This window comes from Setaria viridis, chromosome 9 (genome assembly GCF_005286985.2).
Source record: "Setaria viridis chromosome 9, Setaria_viridis_v4.0, whole genome shotgun sequence".
Taxonomy (NCBI): Eukaryota; Viridiplantae; Streptophyta; class Magnoliopsida; order Poales; family Poaceae; genus Setaria; species Setaria viridis.
Genome location: NC_048271.2, coordinates 3,214,006 through 3,227,398, shown reverse-complemented (window position 1 = coordinate 3,227,398; position 13,393 = coordinate 3,214,006). Strand labels below are relative to the sequence as shown.

Below are 13,393 nucleotides of genomic sequence, written 5' to 3'. Positions count from 1 at the left end.
GTGTTTCTGTAGGGATGTTTTTGAGTGGCAATACATACTGCTGAATGTTAAACATTTTCAGGAGAGGGTGCTAGAGGGTGTAGATAAGAAAACTCGATCTTTTCTCATTTTCCTTTTCAGTTGTATAGCATGGAGCCTAGGCTCATAAGAAATGATTTTGTGTTCAACAATATAGTGGTAATCTCGCCTCATGTAGGTCTATATCATGTATTATCTTTCATGTAGAGATGGACGATATTGGCCCTGTTTGTATACGCTTTTTCTAGCCAAGCTTAGATTATAATCTAAGCGAAGATTTTCTCGCTTCTCGCTTCTCGTAGTTCAAATCGTTGAAGCGGCTTACCACATAAGCGAGAATCGGTGGAAATAAGCAAAGCGTTTAGCGAGATTCTCGCTTATTTCCACCGATAAGCTGCTTATAAACGGATACAAACGGGACCATTGAGCAAGGAGGAGGAGCGACTCCGATTGGACATGGAGATACAAAGATTAAAGCTTCGACTGTCATCATTGCAATCTGAATGAAAGGATGAGAGTAGATTTGAACCTTATCTTTTTTTCTGTTTCTAATAGTGATGTTATTTGGTTACCTCTAAGATTTTCTTAGAGGGAGTTAAAGTGTGGTTCCGGTTCAGTGTTATCAGTGATAGCAGTCTGATCCTTGGTCTGTATCCAGAACATTGTAAAACTTGCAACCCCAGTTGAACCTTTTGCTGTCAAACAAAGCTGGGCCAGCAATGGTCTGTTATCTAAAAAAAGGAAATTAGGTAATTACCCACTTTCAGATTTTTATCCCTTTTCTATTTCTCTGTTCCAAATACCAACCCCTTTGAAATTCCAACCTTTTCCGTTCTCCTATTTTACCACCGCTCTCACTTCTATTCCTATTTTCCCCCTTTCTTGTGTTCCGTTCCAAAAACAACCTTAGAATTCCTAGTATTATCACCGAAATCTAGTTCTACACATGTAAGGGCTGCTGCTGCCGCACGCCGTGGTGCTTGCATGCGACTGACGAGCGACATGCCAACCGGAGCTTCCTAGGACCTCCGTGGCGAGATTGATGCACGGGCTTGTTTGGTAACCAGGGAGGAGACGGATCTCCGGCTTGGCAGCAGGAAGCCAGGAACCCTTACGTGCGGTGGTCGACGGAGCCCAACCGCATGGTCGGTCAATGGGCGGTGAGATCCACGAGCGGCAACGAAGATCCATGCTCGGCGAGGGCAAAGGTCATCGGCATCAACAAGATCCGTCCGTGCGGTGGAGCTCCACGAGGAGAGCGGTGAGGCGGCTAGGGGCAAGTTCGGCGGGGAGGCACGGGCGTGTGGCCAGTGATGTGCCCACCGCAGGTCGCGGTAGCCTAGCTGCAGCTCCAATTCCGCACTTCTTCCCTGCAAGTCTGAAGCTTTTGTGGTAGCATCGACCTCCCATCATCCCCAAAGACCAGACCGTTCCTTCGCTTCCAAAGTTGCCAACAGACCAGACCACGCACTTGTTCCAAGATCAGGAGGAGGAGGTTAGGCTCTCGCAGTCGCCACCGGAATGGGCGAATGGCAAGAATGGGCGGACGCGCGCTACCTGGTGCATGCCTGCCGCTCCGGGGCACCAAAGGGCCAGCAGGATCTATCACGTATGCCCGACCGGGGTGTGCCATCGCTCTCCGAACAGTACGACGTTGTCGCAGCTTTGCATGCGCGTGAAACTTGTGCATGCTGTGATGTTCACATCAGTTTCTTTGCCCGAAGCAGTGCTGCCACCTGCAAGGCTGCGGTTCCGTAAACTTTCTCCATGATTTCTTTTTTGCATGGATTGTTTGCGATCCGTGGCATCTTTGAAGGCAACGGCGCGCAGATACTACACACGCATCCATGTGACATGTCTTTCAGACATGAAGGGGGCCTGGTGGTTCTTGTGTTCCACTCGATGAAGAGCACGAAGGAGAGGTCGAGCTTAATAGACAAAGACGACCTGTGTCTGTGGAAAAAGACGGAGATATCATAAGATTCTCGAAGTATGAGCCAGTGAATTATCCATCTTTTCCTTGCAATTCAGATTTTCTACATCTTTTCCTTGCAATTTAGATTTTTTTTTTGGAGATGGGTAGTTAATTCGTACAGCTCAATATGGTGTCAGTGTTAGATGTTTCAAGTTTGAATCCCGTGGACACAATACAATAAAAAAGTTAGGGAGGAATATATTGAAGCGAAGCGAAGTGATTGTCTTTTCTCATCAACTTGGATCCCTTTTATTTTGTTATTGCATGTGGTCGGTGCTTGAAACTCAATAAGAAGAAACCGGGAGTAGCGTAAAGCCTCCTTAATCATTGTTATTTGTAATTAGACCATATGAATTATACTCCATCCTTTTAAAATATATGACATTTTAAATAAAGCGAATTAGCTTAAAATAAACTAATTGACTTGTTCTAAATGTTATATATTTAAAAAACTGATGAAGTAGCTGACAAACAATGAAGCTTGACCACAACTCCTAGCAGGATGTGTAATCCTGCGGATCTTTTCTCTCTTTGGGAAACAATGAATCATGCATATTTTCGTATTGACGTGTGGTTGCTACAGTTCAAGCAATCTAGCTGCATCAGATCATTGCCTGCTTGAACGGTCTCTAATATATGTGGTTTTTTCGGGTCCTTCGAAAGGTGCTTAAACATGCTAAAAATGGTTAATTAGTCGGTGAACTGCGTTAAAATTCGTGCTATTTTGTTAAAAGAGGAGCACGATGCCTTGTGCTAACTACATGTTAGCTAGCATTTTCCATTATAATGATCTAACGGTATCGTACAAACGAGGATTCATTCTGACTAGAAGTAGCAGCACACATCTCTCTGCCAAACTAAAACAAAAGGCAGCTTCAGTGCTTCCCTTCAGTCTATATGATCATCAAGTTCTACATCACGTCTAATGTGCATATGATGGTAGTGCATTCTTCATGCTCCTGGCATATTTCTCCAGCCTCTTCAACCCTTCTTTGGGAGAAGTCGCTTCACCAAGCTGCCTCACCATCGCACTGCCAATGATCACACCATCTGCACCCCACTCTGCAATCTGTGTCCATGCACAAGGATGAATTGGAAAAAACACGAGTCAGTTTTTGCAGCAAAAGATCGAGAGTCTAGGCGTCGTTCAGTAAGAAATGAAAACCTTTTTCCTTTACCTGCTTTACATGCTCGGGTGTCGATATGCCAAACCCAACAGCCACAGGTTTGTCAGTGACCTGTTTAACCTCCTGAATTAGACATTCGACACGTGTGTTCACGTTCGCGCGGGCACCTGTAACTCCATTGACGCTCACCTGCGTGACACGATTATTTGTGAGAAGGAAGCCTAAATACTCGTAACAAAAAAGTTAGGGTTTAATCCTGTCACGTACCAGGTAAACAAATCCATCTGAAGCTTCAGTGATCTCCCTCATCCTGTCTTCCGGTGTAGCTGGAGTTGTAAGCAGCACCTGCATGACGATGCAGCCATTGTTCATGTCAAACATAGCTTTCTCATAGCATTCAGCAGTGTTCAGAAAGAAAATGAATGGACCTATACACCTACCAGCTCGAGGTTGTTCTTGATGGCTTCGCTCCTGAGAGCGCTCGTGGCCACGTGAGGGAGATCGGGCACTAGAAGCCCGAGTGCGCCGGCTTCTTTGACGGCGGCGGCGAAGTCAGCCAGCCCTCGCTCCATGACGGGTTTGAAGTAGGAGAAGAGCACCACCGGGCAGGACAGCTCGGGCGTCACCTCCCTGAGCATCGCCAGCACGCCGTCCAGGGTCACGCCGCCGGCCAGCGCCCGCGCCGTCGAGGCCTCGATGACGGGCCCGTCGGCGTAGGGGTCGGAGCAGGGCACGCCGAGCTCGATGACGTCGGCGCCGCAGGCGTCCAGGAGCCGCAGCGCCGCCGCCGTCGTCTCCAGGTCGGGGTCGCCGGCGGTGATGTACGGGATGAACGCCGTCTGCACAGTCGCGCACGCACATCGAAGCTGCAGTCAGAACCCGTACATACGAACCGAGCCTCCGTACAAGAGGCGTACGCGCAAGTATAGTTAAGCACACGCACCTTGCCCTTGGCCATGAGCCTCGACATGGTCTGCGACACCGGCAGGCATCGCTTGCTGGCGTGCTTAGCCGGCGCCGCCGGGGCCGCCGGAGCCACCGAGGCTACCGCCCTGATGGCCGCCACGGCCATCCTCCGCCCCGGCATCGCCACCATCGCCGCCGCCCGCCTTGGGAGCAGCGACGAGTGCACCGTCGGGGAAGAAGACGGCTGGGAGGTCGACGCAACGTTGAGCGCGAAAGCCATGTCACTAGCGGCTCCGGTCGTACGCGAGGAGCAAGTCACTTTGGTCGGGAGCTCTGTGCGGCACTGATTACTCGAACTCTGTAAATGCTTGGGCTTTTCAATGCAAGGATAAGATGCTTCCTGCTCCTGCCCGGGTTGGGTTTATATAGCCACTGCCGCGGGAGGAGAGAAGCTAGCTGAGGTCAGCGACGCGGCGCGGATGTATGAATCGATCGGTTTTACGTGGAGAAAAACGTGATTGATATATTTAAATGACATGTTTTGATGGGCGCAGGTGCTTTTCAATTTTCATGGTACAGGAAAATCAGCCGTTCAGTGGTGATGCCGGCCGTTGGTGCACTAAATGGAGTATATTAGCATAGGACATAGGTGTGTATTGGCAATTTTGTTAACTAATACTCACTCGGTTCGGTATTATATGACGTTTGCTGTCCGGAAAGTCAAGTAATCAGGATAGAGGTAGTATATATCTAGGGTTTTATCCAAATGGAACCTTTCGCATTAGCTACGATCAACAATATGTTCACTCCCTGCCGTAATGTTTTTTTTTTTATCAAATACTTCAATCAGAAGCTAGTTTTTTCCTCTGTTTATCTAAAATATATCAGCCAATCCAAGAACAATGTGACTCAATATGATGGGCACCTTCTTCAGCGTATAGTATCATTTAATCTGATCTTGCGGTCAAATTCAGCTCAAATTATCGTACCATAGATACACAGTGACATCAGCACGTACAACTTAGATCTTTCCAGTTGCACTGTCAATCTTTGATTTGCATAATACACTGCTGGGGACGCACCTTCAATACCGGGTCCAAACTCCCTTTTAGTACCGGTTGTGCAACCGATATTGCTATTTCGGTACTAAGGGGGACCTTAGTACCGGGTCAAATAACCGGTACTAAATGTGGTATATAAACAACGGTACTAATTTGGGGACCGCACCTGGCCACCCCCACATCACCGCCGGCCGCCCTTCCTTCTCGTCACCGCCGGCAGCCCTTCCTCCTCGTCGGCCAAGCTTGGTCCCGGACCTCGTCCCCGCCGCCTCGCCTCCCGACCCCCTGCTGGCCCCCTCGCCCGGCCGGCCGCCCTTCCTCCTCGTCGGCCGAGCCTGGTCCCGACCCTCGTCCCCGCCGCCTCGCCTCCACCGCGACCCCCTGCCAGCCCCCTCGTCATCGCTGGCCGCCCTTCCTCCTCATCGGCCAAGCCTGGTCCCGGCCCTTGTCCCCACCACCTCGCCTCCCCCGCGACCCCCTGCCGGCCCCTTTGCCCGGCCGCCCGCCCTCACGACGCGCTCCGCTAGCCCCCTCGCGTCGCCGGCCGTCCTCGCCTAGAGACACAAAGAGAGGTGAGGCCACACACCTTGTCCTGCCTCGCCGCCACTTCTTAGATCCCGCTGCCCCCACTGCGTCTCCATGCTCTCCCACCGCACCGGCCTGCAGACCCGCGCCACGTTGCGGATCCTGCTGCTCCACGCGCCATCGCCCGCTGCTGCTCCATGCGCCGTCGCCCGCTGTAGCTACCCGCGCTGTCACCCACCATTCTGCCTCTACGCTCCCCCACCGCCGTGCTGTCACCTCACCTCACCCCGTCGTTGCTCCTCACTGGCATCGCAGTGAGGGGCGCGCAGAGGAGAGAGGGGAGGGGCAACCGTGAAGGGAGGGGAGGGACGCGCCTGGAATGGGAGGAAGAGAAGTGACCGGGCACTGCTGGCCGCCATGGGGGAAGAAGGGAGAGAGATGGAGAGTCACGAGCGGATAAGACGGTGAGGAGCGGACGCGTGTGGTGGATTTCAATCCAGTGAAGTCCAAATTTCGGATCCCCACCCACCAATTAGTACCGGGTGGAGGCTTCACCCAGTACTAATTGGTGCCAATTAGTACTGGGTGAAGCCTCCACCCGGTACTAAAGGCCCTTAGTCACATTAGTACCGGTTGGAGTCTTTAACCAATACTAATGTACAATTTTTAGTACCAGGTGAAGACTCCACCTGGTACTAAAGGGGTTTACGGGGGTCTCATCGAGGACTAGCCGTTAGGTTCGGTATTAATGCTCACATTAGTACCGGGTCAAAATGCAACTAGTACTGAGCCTTGGGACGAATGCTCAATTTTCCAGTAGTGATATAAATTAATCTCTCTCTTTTTCAGCCACAAAACTAAGTCACCTGCAAGTACTCGCGTTTAAGCTTATCAGGCCGACGACAAGAGATCGACATCTAAGAGTTTAGAATTCCCAGACGTGTTTTCTTTTCTTTGGTCCACACGTCAAAATAATGCTTAATTTTGCATAGCTATATATAAAATGTCACGGTCAGCGCCAGATCCCGGCTAGCACCAATAGCCGCGTTCAAATTTATAAAACTTGAGTTGAATTATAAGACATTATAATTTCCGGCTGTGATGAGTTTGGTGTCGGATCTAAATAAATTGTAAAGAATGGCACGTCGAGTGAACGGTACCAAATCACAGCGTAGCAATCGCGGCTGCTGCTTTAAGAATCGTGTTACATTCAGCAAAATAGTTTCTTGATGCTAGTGTGCACGCTCGCTAACAAATTATGCGCGTTTTTAACGAGTTTCGCGTTTAAGAGTGTATTTTAATTTTGATCGGTTTTAAAATACAGCTATACAATGCACGCCTTAAGTTTTCTTCTTCTTTTTTATTGGAACGATATATTTCTCTGGGTAGGGACAAGGGACCACATTTAGCCCATTGATCCATAAAATTATCCAAGCTGGACTTCCATGGTTTAGCCCACATAATGCCCATGGGCAATCTTCGTCCGCCACGGCTGTACGCCACGTATAGCTGTTTGTCGCCTGAAGCGATTCTCTCGCGCTCGATTCCTCTTCAGTTCGGCTCACTATGATTTCGGTCCAATTAGACTGCTTGTTGTGGTATTTGATTTTGAGCTGATGCTTTCCTTCTTCAGGTGGTGCATGCAGACTCACGTGCGTGGGAGCTGTAGGCTCAGCATAGGTTCATGCACGTACAAGATGCTAGACGCCCACGGTAATTTTCTTTCCTTTTCCTCTGTTTTTTTCTTTCTCCTTTCTCATTCTCTACCATACATAAGAGCAACTCCGAGAGTTTTCCAAGAAGTTCTTTCCCAAAACTATCTATTGGAGGCTCTTTCAAAAAGTTTCCCCCCCCAAAATATATCAACCCACAGCAGATCGCTAATAGTTAACCCATAATATTTCAAAACAGGCCACATCATCATAATAGGCCCAACCTGGCGCCTCCCTGTCTCTTCCCGTCTCATTCTTTCTTCTTCTTCCTCTAGCTAAAGAAGAACCGATACTGGTCGTGCTGCTCTGCCATGGTGACGTCCTTGGCAGCGCGTTCCACGACATCACGGACACGCACGTCGTGCACCACCTCTTCCCGTCTATGTCGCACTACCACGCCGTGGAGGCCACCAGGGCGATCCGGCCGTAGGCTGGCAGGTGGCGATGGCCCCACAGCCCTCGGTCCCTCTATGATCCTGGCCGCTTCAGCTGCATGCGCAGGGGCGCAGGTCGCTGCCAAGTCCCGCTCACCGCGTTTTTTACTGGAGGTCATGGAGTCCCTCGGGTCTACAACGGTGCATCTAGTCATCAGGAGGCCACCGTGGCACTGTGTTCCTTGCTCGGCAACCACGTGGTCATTGAGAACTACCAAAATGGATTCCTTGTCATCTCCTCTCTCTTTCGGTGCCCTCCCCAACCGGATTGGTGGCAGGAGACCTACAGCCCTGACGCAGGTGAAGCTCTGTGGCGGCGGAACTAGATGGGTACGCGGTCCGTGATGTTGTGCACGACGTGCGTGTCCGTAGCCGTGAGCTGCAGAAAATTTCGGGATTGAGGAAGGATCGGTCCCCGCATATATGCGGAGCGACGGAAGTGTTTTTAGCGTCCACACATTTTTACGGGAATGATGGCGGACTGTTGGAGATAAGTTTTTTTTTATTTTCCCCCTAAATAAAGTTTTGGAGCAATTTTAAGAGAGCTTTTGGAGTTGCTCCAAAACCGTTATTTCTTTTTTATTTCTCCTATGCTTCCAAACTTTCCTTTTTATTCTGATTCTTTAATTTTTACTTTTTCTTTGTTTTTCTTAATTTATAATTTATTTTTTCATAATTTGTCATCCATTTTTATATTTTTATACATTGAAGATGATTTGTGCTTAGTGTATACTAACTTCAACATGATGTTTAAATTATTTATTCCTTTGTAGATTAAGTATTCCTCTGAACTATTTCATTTTTATTTTGTACTTTTTTTCCATTGTTCCTCAACTAGCTATTTTATATAAGTTCATAATAATTATTTATTTTCTTCTTTTATGTTATTTTTATTTTATTTATTTGTTTTCTCCTTGTACTTATATCTTCTATGATGATTGTACTATTCATTAAGACTATGTTTTTTATTTTTTCTTTAATATATTTTTATGTGTTCACGATGGTTGAACTATTCATTGGCGGAACATAAATTTTTTCGTGATGTACAATTTTACAATTATTTAGGTAACAATTGGTCCGAACAGGGATTTTTACTTACACATATGACCACATAAGTTATCCAAACCATTCATTTTTGAATCAATGGTGAGATGAAACATGGTTAGGTAAGAAGTATATGGGATGGGTAGTGGATCAATGATTAGATGGAGAGAAATCAACGGTTAAAATAAGTCATGCGGTCACATGTATTTGCATTTTTCCTCTTGGTCCAGCGAAAAGCCACGCGAGTCGCGCGACGACGTGCTTGGTCGCTGCCTCTTCGCTCAGACGGCCGTGAGGTGATGAGATCGGGCGGGAAGCTGTAGCAGAATCAATGGTGAGATGCAACATAAGTAGGTAAGAAGTATATGGGATGGGTAGTGGATCAATGGTTAGATGGAGAGAAATCAACTATTAAAATAAGTTATACGGTCACATGTATTTTGCATTTTTCCGTATTTTGCATTTTTCCTCTTGGTCCAGTGACCAGCCACGCGAGTCGCGCCACGACGTGCTTGGTCGCCGCCTCTTCGCTCTGACGGCCGTGAGGTGACGAGATCGGGCGGGAAGCTGTAGCTGCGCAAGCGCTGCTAGTACCTCATGTCTCCGGACCAAACGATGGCTTTTCTCATCTCTAGCTGATCGTCACTTTCCCCATCTGCCCTGCACTGATATTTCACAACCTTTTGCAAAGCTAATGTACATACAGAATAGACAAGCCCTGCATGGCTGCATTCATATAAGAACTTCAACAGATGAAAGATACAGTGACATCAGCATTTACAACGTTCATGTACCCAGTTGCATGACCTGTCAATCTTTGATTTGCATAAATTAAAATATCTCTTTTTCAGCCACAAAACTGGCTCACCGACAAGTAGCGTCAAGCTTGTCAGGCCAAACACGAAGAGATCGACATTTATAGGAGTTTAAAATTCCCAGCCGTGTTTTATTTTCTTTTCTTTGGTTCACATATAAAAAAAACTCTTTCACGGTACACAATACTACCACTTAGTATATAGTATAAGCAAGATCTAATCATCCATCATTATGGATAATTTAGTAATTATTACATTGTAAAAAGTGATTCCAATTGTAATGATCTTCTAGAGTTTATGATGGAGTCAAAAAAATATTATAGTGATACCATTGTGTTCTTTTACCATGATACCCTTATACTACCTATACTACTTATGTATACTACACATACTACGGGTGAAGATTTTAGTAGTATACAATTAATCTTGACCGTCTAATATTTTTATACTAATTCTTTTTAACACTAAGTATAGCTTAATATTGTATACCGCCAAAGGATCCAAAATAATTCTTGATTTAGTATAGCAACTACTACCACTAAATTGTCACGGCCAGCCAGATGCCGGTTAGCCCCGATAGCCGTGTCCAAATTTATAAACTTTGAGTTGACGTTTAAGAGTTTATAATTCCTATTAGGTTCATGCCGTGCGTTGCTATGGGCAATAATAATTTTATTAGTCTCATTTGTTTTTATAAAAACTTTGCTATTATTTTTTCATGCTATCCCTATCACCGAAATCAACAGAATCACAAATTCTTTGCTCAATAAACAATTTCAAAATGACAATAGAACATCAAGCCATTTCTTTAATACACAATTTCAAAATTAACCCGCTGGTCTTTCTGGAATATACTGGAACACCTTCCCCTTTCTTTACATCGTGCTCCTGTAAAAGAAGCTGATGAACTCTCCGAATTTATCATCTATTAGTAGGTGGTGTACGATCATGTGAGCCTTCAGAATACTACTCTCCTTGTGATAAATCTTCCGGCATCTTGACTGATCACTGCCTTGGGACATGAAGCTTCAGTGCTACGATTTAAACCTTTTATTCTGCTAACAGGAAATGAAACCAATTAAACACTTGGAAGCAAAACCTCACACCACTTATTGCAAATATGTCAAATCATAGCAAAATGACAATTAGATTTGGATGTAACTCTAAAACCTTATTGTTGGATGAAACATCATCCCAAACAAGGTGATCAAATCTTTAAGGATTGCAGACTCTCATAGCACCACAATAATCAATGGCGCAATCTTACAATAGCTACTGACAGAAAAGTAGCATAATTCACGACGAGCAACTGCTGTCAAGCAATCGCATGCCCAAAACCAATGTAAACGTATCTTTTTACAACACATGATGTGCTATTATTTAAACAAACAATCATTTTGTTTTCTTAAATAAAAACTGTGAACTATAGTACAATATCAGGATATCTTCAAAGGATAGAAAAGAGGTAAAAATGGAGACCAACGATACCCATTGGTTTATCTTGGCATCGGAAAGTTCATGCACGACCGCAGTGTATTAGGCATTTCATCAAGATCCTTCTATGCACGACAGTGCAAATGGTCAAAGATCCAAATCTAAACTATCCATCAGCAGCTAGGGGACAAGAGGAATGATATGGCAAGCATGAAACAACATAAGGCATTGCAATAAGGATTCATAACTCACCATCAGCGGAGATCTGGCAATTGGCCGTGATTAGTCAAGATGGCAGCACTTGCCCAGTGGCTCGTGGTTCCTCTCTGCAGCAGTGAGATGCCTGAACAACCAGTCATCATAAATGACAAAATGGAACTGCAACACGGCACAATTGATAAGTTTATCTTGAAATCCATCCGTAAATTATAAAACGAGCATCATCCACACAGCTAATGTTTCATAAAAAGCTCATATAGTTCCCACGACATGATGACAATCCATCTGCTTGTGGCTGAATCCAAACATTGCTTTAGGAGAATTTCCACGCTCACATTACCTACACGCGCACAAGACCATCATGAACACATCGAAAGTCTGAACATCATGGCAAGCCACCTGCCAATCCGCTCCAACCGATCCTGTGCCGTGGGGTGTCTCCATGCGCTCGTGAAGCCGGAGCTCACGCGGCGCACATCATCCCGGACGCGGACAATACCGCGGCGCCATTGCCTCTCTCCTCCTGCACCACACCAATGACCTGACGGCTGCCCTTCGATCCCTCCCCACGGCTGTCCATGCCTTGAGCTGCCCGCCTCGCTCCCTTTTTGTATGTGATGACGAAAATTCCCACCTTACTACTTGCCAGCAAAAGAGCAATTTTCTTCTTAAGAAGAACCTCGTCCAGGCGGCCAAGAACACAAGCACGATAGGGCTAGGTAGAGCGCATGGAGTTGGGGGGGGGGGGGGGGGGGGGGGGGGGGGGGGGGGGGGGGGGCCCTCGGACCGGAGCACGACGGCAGCCTGTAACGGCGACCTGCACGCTGTGGCCCACGAGCTAGTAGGCGGCGATCTCATCCGGATTATGATTATGGGGTGCTGGGATCCCCGAACTAAATTTTAATCCCTGTCATATCGAATGTTTAGATACTAATTAGGAGTATTAAATATAGACTATTTACAAAACTCATTGCACAGATGGAGGCTAAACGGCGAGATGAATTTATTAAGCCTAATTAGTCTATGATTTGACAATGTGCTACTACAGTAACCATTTGCTAATGATGGATTAATTAGGCTTAATAGATTTGTCTTGCCGTTTAGTCTCCATCTGTGCAATTAGTTTTATAATTAACTTATATTTAGTCATCCTAATTAGCTTCCGAATATTTGATATGATACAGACTAAACTTTAACTTCAGGATCCGATGGAGACTTGAGAACGGCAGTGTGGCCTGGGCGACGTTGATCGCGGCCACCGGACTCTCGGTGATCGCAGCTCGCCAGAGTCCCTATATCGTGGCCGGCCGCCGGACTCACGCTTACGGTGGAGGGATTTGTGGGCGGCAGATGCGGTGCATTGGTAGAGGGATTTCCGAGCGGGATGCATTCGAAAGGAGCGGCGCAATTTGTGGAAACTAATTTGCATCGCGTGTGGATCCAGTGATATCCGTTATAAGCATGTGCGGAACCGATGGATCGTGAGCAACGAACGACGGAGAGGGCGGACTGATTGTGGGATGACGGACGAAGCGGGACAACGTGCGACGCGAGACGACGGACGAAGGAAGGGCCACTGTCAGCCGCAAATTGACGATGTGAAATGCGACGGACGGAGCGTGAAGGTGAACTTCTCTTTCATTAGTAGTATAGTAGATAGATGGTGATGAGTTTGGTGACGGATCTAATTAAATTAAATTGTCAAGAATGGCACGTGGAGTGAACGAAATCAATATCATCGCTGTGAACAGAACTTCTGCGCGACTACATCGGCAAAGCTTATGCGTTGGCTACAAAGCTGGAGGTGCTCGAGGCGTCGGGATGCTTGAGACGTCGGGATGGAATACTGATGGCTCCGTTCCGATACGTGAGCAAGTAAGGAAGAGCAGACTGGCTCCGATTCCGATTCTAATGAGCAAGATGTTCGCCCGCCTCAACCCTCCCATCCAAGCTCCACCCCAAGTTGGACAACTCCATCACGACCGTGGAGTAGGCCCTGAAGCGCATAGAGTTGGCGGTGGCAGTGGATGCCTCGTACCAGGGACCACTTTCGACCTCTCCGATTGGTAACATGGTACCCCACGCTGGTCTTGGGGTGTTGCGAGTCATCACTCCGACGCGGA

The 13,393-nt window shown here is 47.1% G+C and overlaps 1 protein-coding gene across 1 annotated transcript; it reads right to left on the bottom strand.

The window, feature by feature from the left end:
• Positions 1 to 2,737: 2,737 nt before the first annotated feature.
• On the bottom strand, positions 2,738 to 4,424 carry LOC117836952 (indole-3-glycerol phosphate lyase, chloroplastic). The gene is made up of 5 exons (XM_034716485.2): positions 4,064 to 4,424; positions 3,561 to 3,959; positions 3,388 to 3,465; positions 3,172 to 3,309; positions 2,738 to 3,062 (listed from the first exon to the last, which is right to left on the bottom strand). The coding sequence occupies exons 1-5, from the start codon at positions 4,304 to 4,306 to the stop codon at positions 2,916 to 2,918; spliced, it is 1,005 nt and encodes a 334-aa protein (XP_034572376.1). The 5' UTR covers positions 4,307 to 4,424; the 3' UTR covers positions 2,738 to 2,915.
• Positions 4,425 to 13,393: the final 8,969 nt, after the last annotated feature.